The sequence below is a fragment of the Eublepharis macularius genome, chromosome 11, assembly GCF_028583425.1.
Source record: "Eublepharis macularius isolate TG4126 chromosome 11, MPM_Emac_v1.0, whole genome shotgun sequence".
Classification (NCBI taxonomy): domain Eukaryota; kingdom Metazoa; phylum Chordata; class Lepidosauria; order Squamata; family Eublepharidae; genus Eublepharis; species Eublepharis macularius.
In genome coordinates, this window is record NC_072800.1 from 80,434,858 (window position 1) to 80,454,876 (window position 20,019).

Genomic DNA, 20,019 nt, shown 5'->3' on the forward strand with positions numbered 1-20,019 from the left:
AACAAATCACATAAATATCCATAATACATTTGGAGTTGGTTTAGCGGGAATTCCAAAATTTAATTCTTTTTTTACTCTCTCCCGTTAGATTCACAAAATGTTTAGGAGTAAGCGTACCCCTGCATCCCCCCAGGAAAAAAAGCACTGCTGGTGGCCAAACCCAACTCTCAGGGTCAACCCAATGCTCAACTCTTACGTATGTATGCTTCTGTTTGGTTAGTATCAGGAACGTATAAGGTGAACAAAGACTTGTTTTTGAGTTGAGAAGCTTTTCTCTTGCTTAGGATGAACACTCTTCATAAAATACCACATGTAAAAATAAAATTGAATTTATGAAGGTTACACAGAGGTCAAGTGCAACAGAAAAGTGTTAATACTTTGAGCTAAAGCACTGCTTTTATAGCAGCCTTTATTATTTAGTTAGCATATTCCTATGCCAGCTCTTCAGAGTCCTGCTCAAGGCAGCTTACAATTAAAATCTACAGTATTAAAAAAACAAGTGGACATAAGCAGGATAAAAACTATCCGTAAGACAGAAGTAGACCCCTAAAAACTGATCAGATAAAACCCCTAATTAAAAGCCTGGGTAAACAGATGTGTTTTGGCCCAGTGCCTAAGTAAACAGGTGCCGGTTGAGCTTCAAGGAAAAGGACATTCCAGAGATGGTGTCACCACAAGAAACATCCTGCCCCTCGCTGTCACTCACCTCACTTCTAAAGATGGGGGAGCGCAGAGCAGGCCTTGAGAGGCATATCTGAACTGGTGGGTTCAATAATATGGGACGAGACAGTCCTTCAGGTATCCTGGCCCAGGCTGTTTAGAGACTTGAAGGTATAAGAACCAGCATTTTAATTTGTGCCCAGAAGCAGATGAGTAACCTGTGCAGATTTTTCAGCAAAGGTGATGCAATCCCTGTAACCAACCCAGCAGTAGCCTGGCTGCTGTATTTTGGACTAACAGAAGTTTCCGAACCATTTTCAAAGGTAGCCCCACTTAAGAGTATATTACTGTAATCTAACTTGGATATGATCAGAGCATGGATCCCTGTGGCCCAATTACACTTTTCAAGGAATGACGAACCAGCCAGAGCTGACAGAAGGCACCACATGTTGTGGAAGAGACCTGACCCTCCAACTGTAGGATCTAGTAGCACCCGCCAAGCTACGAAGCTGCTCCTTCAAGGAAGTGTATCCTCTTCAAGACAGGCTGACTGTACCATTTCTCAGCACCTTCTCCATCGACAAACAGCATCTCAGTCTTGTTCAGAACGAGCTTTAGTTTATTGGCCCTCATCAAGCCCTTTACCTTCTCTGTACCATTAACAGTATCCTTTCACCCTCAGCAAATGCTATCGTCTCAGAGCAAGTGTTGTAAAGCTTCACCATTTTAGCCACACAGTGCCTGTGAGTTTTGCAGAACCATTAAAGGGAATAAAGAATAATTTGAAAGGAAGTCAGCTTGAAAAAAGGCAACAGATGGCCTATGGGGCCCGTCCAGTTGCTGCCTTCGTTTTCTTTGGTCTCCACACCATTTCGGCTGCAAATGATGCCAGCTACCTGAAAGGGAGGCTGTTTCTCCTGGCAAGTCCTGCACAAAGATTTCCCTTCCAGTACCACCCCCACCCCGTCCTCTGTGGCATAATGCATGAGAGCCACAGCAGTCTCGGTGCTATCCTGAGATCTATACTTTGTTTTGTTTTAGGACAGGGACAGATGTGTGTGAGCCTATCCTAACTATCAGGTGGAGGAGCAAACTTGAATGACAGTAGTCATTCTGTACGTCAAAGTACTCTTGCTTGTTTCAAATACAGATGTGCACTTAAGAATCCTTCGGCATCTGGCCAGCTTTCCTTTATTAGATTGTTAATCTCCTGGCAAGCGGTACACTTCACCAAATGTTTGGTTTGTTTCGGGTATTGTACTTAAGTAAAAATATACTAGAGAATCTTTGCTTCTATATTATCTATTGACTCAGATATAAGGATCTACATTTTTAACACTGACCAACAAAAACAAGATACATTGATTCTATATAAATAATAAAAGGAGAGCCTATAAAAACGTCTTACCCAAAAATGATCAGGTCACAAGCAAGGAGCCTTTTCTAAAGAGAAGGTGCTAATCCATCCAGGTTCCCATATTTATAGGTTTTCAAGATCCTATTCTAACGCCCACCAGACAGGGCTCACATATAATCAATATATGCTAACAGCCAAATGGCAAAGATCTGAGAATACTTAAATTCAGAAATTGGAGCCATGTACACCAGGCTCCACCCCCAAAATCACCAGGAATTTCACAACCTGGAGCTGGCAACCCTACCTGTATAACAAATTAGGACCTTCTAGTAATTGAGAAACCTGAAAACTCTGCTCCTGCCATTTTAGCATTTGTGTAAGAACAAAACAGATTAGCTCTGTTTTTTAAAAACTCTCTCAGAAAGGCTGGGTTGTCATTGGCACTGGTGTACCCCAAAGCCAATGGTAGAAGTGGTGAGCTAATTGACTGCCCTTTGCCCATCGCCTGTGGGACCAATTACCCTTTTGCCAAAGGGAAACAGAGGGCAAAATTGAAAAAGAACTAGAATAGTCACAGGTCTTCCAATGTTATATAGCTTTGTAATTAAGTGAAAAATAGAAATCCAAGGGTATTTAAAGTATTAGGAAAGTTCCCACTGTTTGTATAAAATAAATTTGCCCAGTATAAATTACTATTCCCACATGATCTTCTTGCTACACAGTATGTATAAAATAAAACTGAAGGGGCATGGAAGGTATACAGTCAAAAGGATTCATCAGCAGTGCTCAATATAATATCACATTCCAGGAATACATTATTTGTATTACTGTTGATAACAGCGGTAATACACAAAATTAAAATGGTTTGCTTCCGGCGGTCTAAGCAACACCAGCTAGGGAGAGGGATCTCTTAAAAGAAAGAAAAGGGAGAGGTTGTTTGATGAAAGGACAGCATGGAAGCAAAACTGAATTTGCTGTTGCTCGGCAACCCAGTGTGAAAGGCCTGCTTTTCAAGACTGCTTTAACTAGATTTGACAGGAGAGCGATAATAAGTGTGAGATTAATATAAAAGGTATAGATTATTCTGAACTGACGTGCAGACATGTCAAAATGGAGGCGTGCAATTTAGGTTCTGTTGAGGGGGCACACTACCCAAACTGACAATTGGCTGGTAGGCTCATTATTACGAGCACAAAGTGATTTTTAGAGGAGTCACAAAGCCCTACACTCCTTCTCTTTGGCATTCTGGCGTATTGCTTCAGATTTGATTGTTAGCATTATTCAACCAGCTCTGATTTTTTGTGTCACATTTTTGTTGCAAAGTAACGTTGAAATAAAAAAGGCAGTTTTTCATATGCCGTGCCAAATCAAATCTTCACAAGAGCTGAGTTACAGTCAGTTTGTCTGATGGGAATCTTCTAGAGTTGGAAATGTTAATTTATAAACTATTGCAATGTTATGCCCTGGTGCAACTTGCAAAAGGGACTGACGTGCTACCTTCAGGTCTGGAAAACACAAGGGTAGACCCCCAACGGACAAATCCCCTTGGCATGCTGCGAAAAGACATAAAAATGCATGTTTATAAATTAACATTTCCAGCTCTAGAAGATATCCATCTGACAAACTTCCTTCCCAGATATAATTATAGCTGTGAGCAATAACCAAACTGTGCAGGCTCAGACAAACTGGCCACGGCTCCTGGACTACTATCAGGCAAACAAGTAGAAGGCAAATTTATAGATGCATATAATACACGCTGTTGTGATAAGGAAATTTGCAGGAAAACTTGAACATCCGGATAGGTCACCTTCTTTCCTGGAAATAAAGCAATCAACTATTTGGATTTCAGTTTGAGAGGAGATGATTTCCCTTTATGGAGACAAATAAGCAGGATGGAAATGACCATTTGCTCACCTGCCAGATAGATCACTGTTTGGATATCTTGAGTTAGGGCTATAAAAACTGGGGAAAAGAGCAGAGCAGCATGTGTGGGAATTGAAATCCCGTTTCAGGATAGGTCAATAATAGATGGTCATCTGACAGCTATGATGATTCTATTATTATTATTATTATTATTATTATTATTATTATTATTATTATTATTATTAACAACAACAACATGCAACAACCAATAATAAATAAAGATCACGTTATCATCGATTGGCCTTGCTGAGCTGATACAAGTTTCCGCCAGAGACCTAAGTATCAGCCAGGTATCGGTGCAATATGTACGCTGTTTCAAGTAGCGCCGTCTTTTGCAATTCTGTAGGTATTATGTCAGAAAGCTGCAGTTTTTCCATCTAAGCTGCAAATTTTTTTGAAATACTTCCCAGTGCCCCGATGACAATGGGGACTACTGTTGCATTCTTCTTTCATAGTTGGGTGGTTTCTATTGCCAGATGTCTATATTTAATCATTTTTTCTTGTTCTTTTTCTTCGACTCTGGCATCCCCCGGAATTGCAATGTCTATTATCCAAGGTTTTCAATTTTCCACAACTGTTATGTCTGGTGTAGTGTGTTCAAGGTGTTGATCAGATTGTATTCTAAAATCCCACAAGATCTTGACTTGTTCATTTTCTAACACCTTTTCTACCTGATGTTCCCATGAATTCTTTGATATTGGCAGATTATAATTTTTACTCAATGACCAATGACAGCTTTGCAACCCTGTCATGTCTAGCTTTGTAGTCTGTCTGTGCAATTTTGCTGCATTCACAAATAAGGTGGGACACAGTTTCATCTTTTTTCTGGCAAAGTTGACATTTTGGATCTTCACTGATTTTCTGAATTTTGGCTTTCATAACATTCGTTTGCAATGCTTGTTCTTGTGCTGTGAAGACCAGACCTTCAGTTTCTTTCTTGATTGTGCCCATCTTCAGCAATGCCCAAGTTAGGCTGTTGTCACTTTTTCCTTCAATATTTTTTAGATGTTGCCCATGTAAGGGTTTGTTCTTCCAGCCATTTAATCTATTCTTAAACGGTTTCTTCTTGTATTCAGCCTTTCTTTTGGTTGTTTTTAATATGTTCTCTGTTTTCACAGCCTGAAGTAATTTTTCTGTGCTTCTACTGATGTAATCTTTCAGGCACCCCTTTTCTTCTTCCACTACTTGATGTGCTATTATTGCTACTATTATTATTACTATTATTATATTCAATTTTTAGCCCACCCTCCCCGTGAACAGGCACAAGGCGAATTACAGACATAGACACAATATAAAATCACAATAAAATCAGGGAAGGGAAGGAAGTGGCAACATTCAAGTCGGACTGATTCATATGGGGGGCCAAGATGATAACAGCCCCTTCCAACAGGAGACTGGTAGGGAGGCTCACCAGATAGCACAGAATGGCCTCAACCATATGCCTGGCGGAACATCTCTGACTTAATATGAATGGGCACAGATCAGGAGATGGAATGCTTGAAGGGACGAACCAAGGTAATGCCAATTGCCACTTTAGGATCAGGAAGGAATTTTCCTCCAGGCCAGATTGACCCGGGATCCTGGAGGGTTTGGGGTTTTTTTTTGCCTTCCTCTGGGCACAGAGCAGGGGTCACTGGAGGAGATGAGAAGGGGAGATAGCTGTGAATTTCCAGCATTGTGCAAGGGGTTAGACTAGATTACCTTTGGGGTACATTCCAGGTCTATATTTCTATGTTTCTAATAAAAAAAACCCCTCCCAGCTGGAAGGTAAAGAGTTTAAAGGGTTAATACACTCTATAAAAGTTCACAAGCCAAAAACTGGAAGATAAGGGAAATGGAATGAAGTCTGCCTTGACTTGCCTCTATTTTAATGTTCCAGTTTTGCTTGTGTCCATTCTGAGGAACAGCGGGCCAAGGTAGAAACAATGACTCGTATAACCTACTTAGCTTCTCAGTTTTGTTTCTTTTGATTAGTTACTGTAATGCTTAGGGCAAGGGTGTGAGATGAGTGTCCTGTGCTCCCAGACAAATAGAAATGTACGTTGGCAAACAAAGATCTATTTTTCCTTCTAAAGATGTCAGACTGTGTACTGAAGGTTCTCACCCAGGCACCTGGCTGTATAACCACGCACAGTACCAATAATCTGACATAATGTAAATAAATAAAATGAAAATAAATATCCCTTCTTTACTACGCCTATGTCCAAGCATGTGTTAGCAGTAGTGAATACCTGTTCTTCTTCTGTTTATCTTTATTTTGTCATCTGTCTTACTGCAGTTTAGGTTGTAAGCTTCTTGGGGCAGGGACCTGTAGTTTTGTGCTCTGTAGAACATCATGTTCATTGATGATGCTACATAAAAATATATAAGCCAAGCCCTGGCCATTAGTCTGAGTAGAAGCAGATGGAAGACGCTCGTTCCCTTGACCCTTGCACACTTCTCCTGCTGCCAATTGTACTGAGGAAGAACAACAGTGGGCCTCTGTTGCTGGCTGCAAGAATAAGGACTATAGGACCGGCCCCTACTTTCATCAAAACATGATCAAGCTCATCGTATATCTAATAGCCAAGGGTCATTCCGTAGAAAAAGAGCTGGAGGAACTTATTAGCATAACTCATTAGCATATGCCACACCTCTTGCCATCACTAGAAGTGTATCATTAGTATAACTGATTTGCATATGCCACACCCCCTGACATCGCCTATTCTGGCTGTTTTGGACCCAATCCTGTTCAAAGCCGGAATTGGGCCCAAAAGGGCAAAAAGGGACTGAAAAGGGGCCCAAAATGGTCAGGATTGGGCTGCTGCTGAGCGGGAGAGTGATCCACCACTCATCAGAGGCCCGATCCAGGTCGTTTTGGCCCCAATCCAGGCCAAAACGGGCCGAAATGGCCGAGAGTTAGGGAGTGGGGCCACCTGACGTGACCTCTTTGGGGAACTGCTGGAACTGCATTCCTGTGCATTCCCCCTCGAAATGAGCCCTGCTAATAGCTAAAGATAGTCCCCTACATGGATCAAAAAATCCAGAATGCTAGGGGGTGTGCTTCTGAGGGGGGGGGAAACACAAAAAAATATTCAAAGGTTTTTCCCCCTAATCAGAGGCTAACCCCCCCCCCCCAACAGTAAACACACACACACCACAAATAAAACACGTTGGGGAGCATTTTGAGTAGTCAGAGCAAACCATATGGTACCCAACAGCACATACATGTGTGTTTCTGCACATGTGTAGTGTAACAGGAGGATGAGGACTAAGAGAAAACTGGGGCACCACAAAACAAAGAGTGAATGGGACTGAGAAAACAGCCAGTGGGAAGGAAGGAAAGTTAATCTCCCAACTGTGAGGAAGTGGGGGGAGCAGCTGGCATGGGGACTGCCTGAAAGAAAGGCAAATTGGGTAGGTCTGGTGAGAGGCCAGATTGGGCAGATAGTTGCGGGGGGTGGGTGGGGGTGGGAGGGCAGCAAGAAGATGCATAGTCAGAGAAGAGGGAGAAAGTTTGGGAAAGCTAGAAAGGCGGAATAGGATATCCCCTCCCCAGCGTATCCTTGCAGGACCCCAACATGTAGCATGTATTTCTCATTTATCTACTTCCCTTCTACTGTCTTTCTTCCTGTAAACTCGAGAGTAGGGCCTGTCTCTTTTACTGATGCAAGCTGCTTTAGGAAACTATTGTTGGAAAAGTGGGATACAAGAATGCAACCCACTCTTGGTGATGTTACTCATTCTTCATTTTATTTCCGTTCCCTTACATTTTCCGTTCCCCTACATTTTGCGCAAAAAAAAGAGGTGAAATGAACATTTCTTTTCATTTTGGTAAGAACTGCTTTTTCAAATACCCAGTCCAAACATTCATCAGAACATGAACAAGCCCTAGAGCAAACTCAGATGAGGAAGCCATGCTGTTCTGCTCAGGAGGAAGTGTAATCCTGGCTCCCTGCAGGTTTGTTAAATCAATGTTGTTTGTACAGAGCAAGACATTTTTTGTTTTTTTTTCTTGGCCTTTTGGTGAAAAGCTGAACAGGCATGCTTACGATGGAACTATAAGGCTGAGATCCTCTATACACATCTCTGGAAGTAAATCCCCTTGTAATCAGTGGTGCTTTACAGCAATATAAACATGAAGAGTTGTAAGGGATCTACACATTGCTGGATATTGCGCCATTGTAATCCTCTCCTCCATTTTCCTGGTCAGGGAAGAACACCCCGAAGGTGAACAATTACAACTGTGCAATAACCAAGGATGCATGGAGCCTCCTTGACAGGGGCTTCTTTTGTGACAGGTCTATTTAACGTTAGCCTCATGACCCACAACCCGAGCTAGATCATCAGCTGCCAGGAGAGACCTCTCAATAGCATCATAGATCCTGAGGAGTTAGCCGTGTTAGTCTGTAGTAGCAAAATCAACAAGAGTCCAGTAGCACCTTTAAGACTAACCAATTTTATTATAGCATAAGCTTTCGAGAATCAAGTTCTCTTCATCAGATGCCTGATCAAAACTGGGCAGATACAGAAGAGGAGGGGGAAAGAGAGAGAAAAGGGAGGGGTCATAAATCACAAGAAGGCAGAATGCAATTAGCATAGAGGCAAACAAAACATTCCTTTGCTTGGAAATGTAAACATCTCCTTTTGGTGTGCAGTCAGTTTGTAGCAGTGAAGGTGTCCAATTCCTATGTAGTATAAGCCTTCGGTAACCACAGTTCTCCCTGCCAGTTGCATCTGACAAACTGTGGTCCCCGAAAGCCCACACCAGGCGCCACTGGGCTTCCCCAGATCACACCCAGATCACGTGATCTGGGGGAGCCCAGTGGCGCCTGGTGTGGGCTTTCGGGGACCACAGTTCTCTTTGTCAGATGCAACTGGCAGGGAGAGCTGTGGTTACCAAAGGCTTATACTACATAGGAATTGGACACCTTCACTGCTACAAACTGACTGCACACCAAAAGGAGATGTTTACATTTCCAAGCAAAGGAATGTTTTGATTGCCTCTATGCTAATTGCATTCTGCCTTCTTGTGATTTATGACCCCTCCTCTTCTGTATCTGCCCAGTTTTGATCAGGCATCTGATGAAGAGAACTTGATTCTCGAAAGCTTATGCTATAATAAAATTGGTTAGTCTTAAAGGTGCTACTGGACTCTTGTTGATCTCAATAGCATCAGCCAGTCACAGCAGCTTTTATTATTAAGGGGGGGGGACACTTTTATTGTGTTCTAAACTCTCCCTTTCTATCCTTCGTAGGCAGGGACTTGTCATGTTACTGGTCTGTAATTTTATATATTGCATTTTATCTGGTTTTCTAAGAAGCACAATACCCCCCTCTAATTAGAGTTGCCAACTCCAGGTTTGGAAATTCCTGCAGATTGGGTGTGTGTGGAGTCTGGGAAGGCTGGGATTTGGGGAGGGGTCTCAGCAGGGTATAATGCCATAGAGTCCACCTTCCAAAGCAGCCATTTTCTCCAGGGGAACTGATCTGTCATCTGGAGAACAACTGTAATACCATATCTCCAGCCACCACCTGGATACTGGCAACCCTAATTTCCTGACAACATCTTCTACGGCAGCGTCTGGTTCAAGATCATCCAGTGAGCTGCAGTCAGCACTTGCAGCCCTGGTCTCCCCAGTTCTGCACTCTAACCACTAAACACACAGTCTCTCTTAAGTGTTATGCTCCATTTTAAGCGCTATACAAAACAATAACAGTATCCTCCGTTATCAGACCTGGAGAAAGCCCTCTCCAAGTTGGGAAATTCCTGAGGATTCCGGGAGTTGAGCCTGGAGAGGGCAGTTTTTGGACTGCGTTGGGCGGGTCCTCCCCCCGCCCCCCAAAAAGGCCGCTCAGCCTTCTCCCCGGGATGCCCAAAGCAGCGCTTACACGCATGATTAAATCACACGAACCCAAGATAACAGTGCAGCTGCGCACGCGCACCGGCGATCGCTGGCAGGCCGGAAGAGACGGGCGCAGAAGTCTCTCGGAAGCAGCTGTGAGGGAGTCCGCGCACGCGCATGCGTGATGAGTGCTGAAGGGTGCAGCCGTTTAACGGCGGTGGCGGCCGCGGGAGAGTTTGAATCGGGTTTGGCGAGCGCCAAGCGGACGAAGTTTGTGTGGTGAGTTTGGCGGGCGCCGGGAGATGTTTGTTTTGTTGCAGGGCAAATCTGTAAATTTAACTGCGGTCTAGCAAAGTAAGGAAAAGGGATGTGGCACGTATTCGGGCTCTCTCGGTGAGGAGGTCTGAAGGGTGTGTGTCACATCCCACAGGAGTAGCCTCGTTAACCCTTTGTAGCCAATACAGCGAGCTTTATGGTAGTTCCTTAAGCGGTGGCATGTCTGCAGAAGCTTCTGTGTCAGATTTGCCAGCCTCCAAGTGGTGGCTGGAGATCTCCTGGAATTACAACTGATCTCCAAGCCACAGAGTTCAGTTCCCCTGGAGAAAATGGCTGCGTTGAAGGGTGTTCTCTATGGTATTTTATCAATTTATTTGTGTCCCCTGAGACCCCCTCCCCAAATCCCCCCTCTCCAGGCTCTACCCCCCCCCCCCCAAATCTCTAGGAATGTCCCTAGCTGGAGCTGGCAACTGAGAGTCAGAGCCCATTTCAGTGACTACATGAAATGTTACCCTTGGTGTCAGATAAGTATGTAGACAGGTGAGGGGAATATAGAGGTGATGCTGCTAAAACATGAGGCTGGAAGGCCCAGTACTCCAAGAGACTGGTATCATTCATTTTTATGTGATACACATAAGAAAACAAGATCTAATCAAACAATTAAATTATTAACTTATCTAAAACACTTATATACACTGCTTTTCAGATTGCTGTGCTCCTGGAGAGGCTCACAAAGCCTATTATACCAAACAACCACAATAAAATAACCCACACTAAATCATAAGGTTGAAATGGGAAGAATGCTCTAGGGCCAGTAAAAAAAAAAACTAGGAAGATTGGATGCATTTTGTTTGCCTTTCCAAAAACTATTCAGGAGGGAGCCACACAAGCACCTCAAGACAGGGCTTTCTGCAGTCTTGGTGCTACCACTGAAAAGGCTGTCACACATTAACATTGATTGAAAAGGTATCACACACAGCAGAGTTTCGCTAGCTGATGTCAGTGGCAGAGTAGATTAATGGTGGATGATGTAATCTTATCAAAATGGGGGAGACCACTTCCAACTGGTGGAGACTAGTATACATAACAAAAGATAATTGCATTCTGTAGTGAGCTAGTCACTTCCAGTTTCGTATTAAGACAAAGATGGATAGTGACTGATCAGTACAGGGGATTCCAGTTCAGTAGTTGGTATAAGACCCTGACCTGAATAGCCGTGGTGAGCCTGATCTTGTCAGATCTCTGAAGCTGAGCATGGTTGGTCTCCGAAACTAGGCAAGGTCAGTTTGTAATTGGATGGGAGACCTCCAGTGAAGACCAGGGTTGCAGAGGCAGGCAATGGCAAACCACCTCTGTTAGTCCCCTGCCATGGAAACCCCACCAGGGGTCAGCATAAGTCAGCTATGACTTGATTGCACTCTCCACCACCACCAGCTGGTATAAGAGAATAAGCTGAGATTGGGAAAGTCACTCTTACTCTCTCAACTTGTTATTCATCTGCAATATGAGGGTAATAATACCTGTTTACCATGGTGATATATGTAACGGGCTTTGGAAACTGAAAGCACGATAAGAGCAGCTATGTGTGATCAGATAAATGGTTCATTAAGAGTACAACTCTAAGATCACTTTCCTGAGAGTAAACCCTACAGATCTACATGAAGGACGTTACGATACTGGCTATTTTGTCTTCAGAGCCTTTATTAGTAATCCCTGTCATGGATTACTACATGCCTTTTTCACTGCTGCCACACACTGCGTTGACATAAATAAAGATGATGTTTTGCCCCAGTGTCTACCACCTCACACTTATCCACACTGAACTTCATTTGCTACATTGTTGCCGTCTCCCCCTTTTGGAATGCTTCATAACCTGCTTTGATAATCACCTTCCTGAATAACTTGGTGTCATCTTTACCACTATTCACCTCTGATTTCAGATCATAAATAGGCAAGTTTCTGTTTCTGAGTTAAACTATTTAATATGTTTATATTTTATATTCTTATTGTTTTATATTTGTATGTTTATTTTTGCTGTACACCGCCCTGAGTCCTTCGGGAGATGGGCGGTATAAAAATTCAATTAAAGTTAAAGTTAAAGTAGCTGCCTTCTCCAGGCTGATCTCTGAGGAACCCCATTACTTACTTTGCTCCATTAGGAGGTGTTTATGTATGTGTTTGGGGGGATAGCTTGCCAGCCATTCATAACTTTTTATGAAATTGTCATATTTTAAGAGGAGCTTTGTACATAACAAGTAGAAAACTAATTATTAGAGAGACTGGTCAGTATATGGGTTAGTGTTTTGAGACAGGTGAGGGAGAACTCATTTTGCGCCAGCAGTCTTTCTCAGCTCAGCCTCTTTATTGGGGGTGGGGAGGAGAGCAAAATGGAGGAAGGGAAAACCACATAATGCCGCCCTAAGCTTCTTGAAAGGAGTAATGAAAGTGTAATTGGTAAATATTTTTCAGTGGAAACAGAATTCTACCTTTGGAGCAAGGTTAAATTAGTCCTATCTTCAATATCAAAATGGTGAAATGCCTGTGCAAGACAATATGGGGGTTACAGTTATCACTAGCCATCAGTGAGCTTTTAAAAACTCTGTATTTAATCATAAAGAACAACTGTTTATTTGTACATTCATAGTAGGGGTGTGCAAGCCAAAAATTTTCGGCTATAGCCGAAAGTAGAAAGCCGAAAGAAAATTCTCTATCGTTAAAGCTGAAAGCCGAAACAAGAATCTCTTTCGGGATTCGGGATTCGGGATTCTTTCGGCATTATTTCGGCATTCTTTCGGCTTTTTTCTATGGGAAAATGCCTCCGTCTTCCAGGACGCCTGGAGGAGGCATTTTCCCACCGAATAAGCCCAAAATTGGTGGGGACCTTCCTCTAACCCTTCTCTAACAACCACCCAAGTTTCAGACAGATTGGACTTTGGGGGGCCATGTTATGGCCCCCCAAAGCAGGTCCCCCCATCCTCCCATAAAGGAGCATCTTCTTCATTATTTCCTATGGGGAAAAAATGAAGAAGCAGGCTTCCTTTGCCAGGGGTGGCATTTTGCATGCAAAATGCCCCCTTACCCTCAGGGGCCCTTCTCCCACCCCTCCTCCCACCCCCCACCAAGGCTCAGCCTGCTCCCACTTGGGGGGGCCATTTCATGGCCTCCCCAAGTAGGTGCTCTAATCTCTACCACTGACAGCTGGGGGAGGCTTGTGTTGCCAGGGGTGGCATTTTGCATGCAAAATGCCCCCCAACCCTCTGGGGCCCTTCTCCCACCCCTCCTCCCACCCCCCACCAAGGCTCAGCCTGCTCCCACTTGGGGGGGCCATTTCATGGCCTCCCCAAGTAGGTCCTCTCAGCCCCTAAAGTCCACCCCTTACAGCCCCACACAAACCCAATTCCCCCCCAGCTGCCGCACACAGACCCAAATCCCCACATTAGCCCCTCACAGACCCAAATCCACCCCCACCTGCCCCACACCCATAACCCCAGGAACAGGCTGGCAAAGGCCAGCCCTCTCCCTTTGTTCCCTATGCTGGGAACTTCTAAACTCTCTTTCCCTGGGCAATTCTGCACAGCCCAGGGGTGCCACAATGGTGGGCACACTTCTGAGTGCCAGCTGGTCCCTGTGAAAGAACACCTGAACCACAGACACCCTCCCTCAAATTCCCCCACCACCTACAGAGATAGCTGGCCAGCCAGCCCCATTGTTCCCTATGATGGGAACCAACTGCACAACAAAGAATAAAACAAGAACAACACAAAATAAAGTTTTTTAAAAATTATTTTCTCCCTTCCAAAGTACAAGTAGGCAAAGCATTATGACACATTACACCAGCAGTCCCCCACACAGAAAAATAACACAACTCACTTAACATCAGAGAATCACAAAGCACGATTCCTGTCAAAAACACTTTATTTCTTGAACAGCTTTAGGTTACACAGCAGGGGGGAACACCAAAGGGCTTGGCAGCAGTATCTTACACAAAAATAACACAACTCACTTAACATCAGAGAATCACAAAAGCACAATTCCTGTCAAAAACACTTTATTTCTTGAACAGCTTTAGGCTACACAGCAGGGGGGGGGACACCAAAGGGCATGGAAGCAGTATCTTACACAAAAATAACACAACTCACTTCACATTAAAGAATCACCCCAAAAAATTGCTGTCAAAAGCACTTTATTTCTGTAACTGCTTTAGGTTACACAGTAGGAAGGCACCACAGAGCAGGAAAGCAGTGTACTACACAAAAATAACACAACTCACTTCACATCAGAGAATCACACAAACACAATTGCTGTCAAAAACGGTGAAGTGGGTTGTATTATTTTTTGTAGTACATTGCTATCATGCCCTTTTGTGCCCTCCTACTGTGTAGCCTAAAGCTGTTCAAGAAATAAAGTGTTTTTGCCAGGAATTGTGCTTTGTGATTCTCTGATGTTAAGTGAGTTGTGTTATTTTTGTGTAAGATACTGCTGCCATGCCCTTTGGTGTTCCCCCCCTGCTGTGTAGCCTAAAGCTGTTCAAGAAATAAAGTGTTTTTGACAGGAATCGTGCTTTGTGATTCTCTGATGTTAAGTGAGTTGTGTTATTTTTCTGTGTGGGGGACTGCTGGTGTTATGTGTCATAATGCTTTGCCTACTTGTACTTTGGAAGGGAGAAAATAATTTTTAAAAAACTTTATTTTGTGTTGTTCTTGTTTTATTCTTTGTTGTGCAGTTGGTTCCCATCATAGGGAACAATGGGGCTGGCTGGCCAGCCATCTCTGTAGGTGGTGGGGGAATTTGAGGGAGGGTGTCTGTGGTTCAGGTGCTCTTTCACAGGGACCAGCTGGCACTCAGAAGTGTGCCCACCATTGTGGCACCCCTGGGCTGTGCAGAATTGCCCAGGGAAAGAGAGTTTAGAAGTTCCCAGCATAGAGAACAAAGGGAGAGGGCTGGCCTTTGCCAGCCTGTTCCTGGGGTTATGGGTGTGGGGCAGGTGGGGGTGGATTTGGGTCTGTGAGGGGCTAATGTGGGGATTTGGGTCTGTGTGTGGCAGCTGGGGGGAATTGGGTTTGTGTGGAGCTGTAAGGGGTGGAATTTAGGGGCTGAGAGGACCTACTTGGGGAGGCCATGAAATGGCCCCCCCAAGTGGGAGCAGGCTGAGCCTTGGTGGGGGGTGGGAGGAGGGGTGGGAGAAGGGCCCCAGAGGGTTGGGGGGCATTTTGCATGCAAAATGCCACCCCTGGCAACACAAGCCTCCCCCAGCTGTCAGTGGTAGAGATTAGAGCACCTACTTGGGGAGGCCATGAAATGGCCCCCCCCAAGTGGGAGCAGGCTGAGCCTTGGTGGGGGGTGGGAGGAGGGGTGGGAGAAGGGCCCCTGAGGGTAAGGGGGCATTTTGCATGCAAAATGCCACCCCTGGCAAAGGAAGCCTGCTTCTTCATTTTTTCCCCATAGGAAATAATGAAGAAGATGCTCCTTTATGGGAGGATGGGGGGACCTGCTTTGGGGGGCCATAACATGGCCCCCCAAAGTCCAATCTGTCTGAAACTTGGGTGGTTGTTAGAGAAGGGTTAGAGGAAGGTCCCCACCAATTTTGGGCTTATTCGGTGGGAAGATGCCTCCCCCAGACGTCCGGGAAGACGGAGGCATTTTCCCAATGAAAAGCCGAATGAAAGACGAAAGAATCCCGAAACGTTTCGGCTTTTTTCTTTCGGCTACCCGAAACGTTTCGGGATTCCCCGAAACGTTTCGGCATTCCCTGAAAGAAGCCGAAACACTTTTGTTTCGGCATTCTTTCGGCATTCTGAATGCCGAAACGCACATCCCTAATTCATAGCTTCTGTCAAGTAACAGCTCTGAGAGCTGGGTACAAAATGACCTAAAACCACATACATCAATAAAACATTCATTGTCACTAATATAATGTTAATAGTTAGAAAAGAGAATTTAACAAATATTCAGGTCACAGCGGGGTTCCTAAAATACACTTTATTTTAAAGCAATGCAAGGGGTGAAACTTGAAGTAGGATTCCACATCTCTATAGTGAGACTTTTATTTTTTGAAATGCTAATCTAGCAACCTTGATTTGTATCAGTCTGACTTGCTGTTCGATCATTAAATTGGATTTTCTGCTCCGTTGTTTTCTTTCACCGTAGGCTTTTGTGAATTGCAAAACGCCACAACATGACAAGACGAGAATCGTTTCTACAGGCTGTGTTTAAGGGTGCCATTGATGAATTTTTGTGTTTTATTCAGCTTCATGTAAGTAAATGTATTTATTCTCCCAGTGGGCGGTGGGAAGAAAATACACTGCAGTTTTGTTGTAGCGCAGCTTCTAGTTAAGAGGGCTAGGCGCCCAGCCTGCCTCCTGAGTAAATTGCACCCAGTCCACCTTTGGGGAAGAGTGTAGTAGTGTGTGGTGCAAGACAGAAAACAATGCATTAGCTGTTACTCTGGAGGTGTGACAATTGGCCATCCCAGTTGCAGAATCATTTTGCAGCCCTCAATTCCTAAGTTCCCTCTGGGGTGGATAAAAATCAATGATTTTTTTAAAAAAATCAAAAAAATCAGATTTTTTTTAAAAAAATAGGATTTTATTGATTTAAATAGGATTTTTTAAATAAAATGCTTTTTGAGGAAAATGTACTATCATCCAAAGGTTATTCCATCATGAAATAAGGATTAGTTTTTAATTATGTAGCATAAGGCTGCATATGTTTAAATTTTTTGGTAAATAAATTCCATTAATTCATTCACAATGTCATGCTCTTCCAGAGGTTTCTGTAAGATTACTGGGCAGTTTCTCTGGTTACAAGATATCACAGATGCTTGGTTTTGCAGTTCTCAAAACTGTGAATTTGTGTCTGCAGAGATCACATGCCTCTTCTTCGCAGCAAAAATGTTATAAAATGAACAGAGTTGAGAAAAACCTTAATCTCATTGTTCTACAAACCTATGTACACAGAATCAACCCCTGAAGTGCTAAGTTTCAAAAAGTTCAATAAATAGAAAAAGATTGTTTGGAGTGGAATAGATCTGCACAAGAAGAAACTAAGTGTGAGGAGGGAGGGGCAAGCAATAAAAACGAAAGTGAAACTGGAGATAATTCACTTCAATAATTTCATAATTATCTATAAAGTGCTTCTAATAGTATTAAAATCAATATTTTTATATAACTGTAAAACTAATATGAACAGTTATTATTCTAAAAACGAAATCTTCATCTAGTTGTATATTAAGGTTATACCAGCAAGAATGAGTCTTTATGTAGAAAACGATGATTTAAATCTAGTCTTACTGACTAGTGATTTAAATCATGATTTAAATCAATTTGATTTAAATCAAATCCACCCTGGTTCCCTCCCTCAAATACTGGGGGGCAGGGCTGTGAGGTGTCCCCCAAGTGCTTATCTCATCTAAACCCAAGTTCCTTGTTTTAGTCAAAGTATCAGCAGTAACTCTTATCTCTGTAAAGAGCACCCAAAACCCCCCCAACATTAATTGTGAGGCAAAAACTCAAGGCCCTTCAGGTGATACAAAAAATGTTTTATCTTCATTTGGTCAACTGGCAGCCAACCTTAGTCCACAGTAAAAGATTTGCCAAAGCTATATGTGGGTGTAGGAGGGTACCTTAAGCGACATGTCATCTTTTGTCCATTTTTGCTGGTTCATTCCAGAACCCACTGTTGTCCAAAAAGTGGGATATCAAGCTGTTTTCCCATGCTGATGGGGCAGTGCATGAGGGCACAGTCCTTAGCAAGCCATCAAAGGTTTGAAAGCTGTTCAAGAACAGTGTAATAACCGTCTAGAACAAAGAACAAAAACGTCTATTCTTCTATGGAGCTGTCTAACAGTTAGACTACAGGGCCCATCTGCTCTGACTGACTATGGGACAGAGAGGCGTCTTTCCCAACAGCTACCTCTGGAATCCTTGAACTGGAGGTGCCAGACATTGAATCAGGAACATTCCACATGTGAAACGTGCTCTACCGCTGTGTCTGAAGTCAACAGTGCTGGATTAGATTAATGGTCCATCTAGGTCGGAATCCTGTTTCATGCAGCAGCCAGCTTGATCTCCCAGAATGCCTACAAACAGGGCCTGGAGGCCAGTGTGTCTGCCTGCTGTTACCTCAGTACTGGTATATGGGAGGTTTTGCTTAGTCATTGTGGCTAAGAGCTATTATCTATGAATCTAATCCCCTTTTAAAGCCAACTAAACTAGTGGCCATCACTGTATCCTAATGGAACTTGGTGCTACAAGCCATTCACTCTTTGGGTAGAGAAGACTTTCCTTTCGTCTTCTGAATCTACTTCCCATCAACTTCATTAGGTGCCTGTGAATTCCAGCATTGTGGGATAGTGAGAAAGAAGTTATTGTATAAGCTGATATCTTTTTCAAGGGGCTAAGCTGGCAATCGAATTTGAGGGCAGAAATGCTCCCTCTGTGAAAACGTGTCTTAAAGACTTCTTCCTGGTCATCAGTTCTAAAATGGTGTTGAACTTGGTGTGAGTGCGCGCGCATTGGTCCTGTTGGTCCAGCTTGTTCCTGTTGCCAGAGGTTGAAGACAGGCTGAAACAGCAAAAAAGTTCGTGATTGCACTGGAAGAGATTGTTCAGTTAAGCCTCAGGGAGGTTGTAGAGTTGCCTTTCTTGTATGTTTTCAGAGGAATGGTGAGTAGAAATGATCGAGCATCTCTTGAGGATGATTTTTGGTGTAAGTAGAAGGATCTGCTGTGGGTAATTCAGTTATTCAAGGAAGGCAACTTTGTAGCGTCATTTCATTTGATTAGCTTCCCAGCTTCTGTGTTCTACTGTTAAATCCAATTTTTGGTAGAGTTATGAGTAAGTTGCTTTCCCTGCTCTTATTAGATGGATTTATTTATTTGAATCTCTTAATTTGGCAACTGGAGGCACATGAAAGGAAGCGCTTGTCTTTCTGCTGTATGGCATTGAGCAGGAAACATTCTGTTCGGTGGTAAACTGTCACTGTTTGTTTCTTGTTTCACAGAAGGATGCAGCTGATTCATTTGATCTGAATGAGCTACTTCAAGAACTATCAAGGAAACAGAAGGAAGCATTATGGGCGAAGTTAAAAGGCTTGTTAACACAGGTTTTGGTAGATGATCCGGTAGAAGAATGGCAGAGAGTTGGAGAAGAATGTGATGATGACATGGAAATTGAGAGAGCTCCCCAAAAGGTGATTCTCTATTTCAACAATCAATTAGTTGTTTTTTATTTATTTATTTAAAAAATTCTATCCTACCTCTCCATACGCTTAATGCAATTTACAATATACTAAAATTAAAATACTGTACAAAGGGGCGGTGTGTCAAAACCCCCACAGCACACTACCCTCATTAAATCAGCAGATTAGAAGCTAATTGAAGATGGCAGTGCATTGCATTCTGTAGTAAACGTTGACCCCTTTGCAAAGAATGTTTTCACCTTTTGCAAAATACCCTAAAGGAGGGTGCCCAGATGATCTCTGGAGGATCTGATTGCGATCTAGCAGAAGATGCCTGTACCTGGTGAGTAGAATGGAGAATTGGTCTTTTCACACATGACGCTCCCAGGTTATGAAGCGCTTTAAAGATGAGAATGAGTCCAGAGTGCAGCCATTTCAAAGGTGGCCTTATTTGCTTACAGAGGCTTGCATTTGTCAAAAAACGGACAGCTGTATTTTGCTCTAATTGAAGTTTCCCGGATAATTTCAAGGGCAGCACCTTATAGGGCACATAACAGTAATCCAGCCTTGAGGTTACAGACGAATGGGTCAGCAGAGTCAAGACGAGAGGATAATTTGTGAACCAAATTAAGAAAAAGCTGTTGTGTTAATGTATTAAATATTTTATGGTGTCACTTGTTATATTGGGAAATATATATTTTCCTTTTTTAATGGCTTAAAGGGTTAATTTTTTTAAATTTGATGTAAACATTTTGTGGCTCCCACCTTGGTCTTCAGTACTGGGATACCTTTCATTCGTGTT

The 20,019-nt window shown here is 43.2% G+C and overlaps 1 protein-coding gene across 1 annotated transcript in view; it reads left to right on the forward strand.

The window, feature by feature from the left end:
* The first annotated feature begins 9,956 nt into the window (after positions 1-9,956).
* The window catches only part of NCAPG2 (non-SMC condensin II complex subunit G2), a 55,861-nt gene continuing 45,798 nt past the window's right edge, over positions 9,957-20,019 (forward strand). Inside the window, exons 1-3 of the mRNA XM_054991557.1 lie at positions 9,957-10,044; positions 16,189-16,294; positions 19,041-19,229. Of these exons, the coding sequence (XP_054847532.1) occupies positions 16,217-16,294; positions 19,041-19,229 (267 nt within the window). The 5' untranslated portion in view covers positions 9,957-10,044; positions 16,189-16,216. The remainder of the gene's footprint in view (positions 10,045-16,188; positions 16,295-19,040; positions 19,230-20,019) is intronic.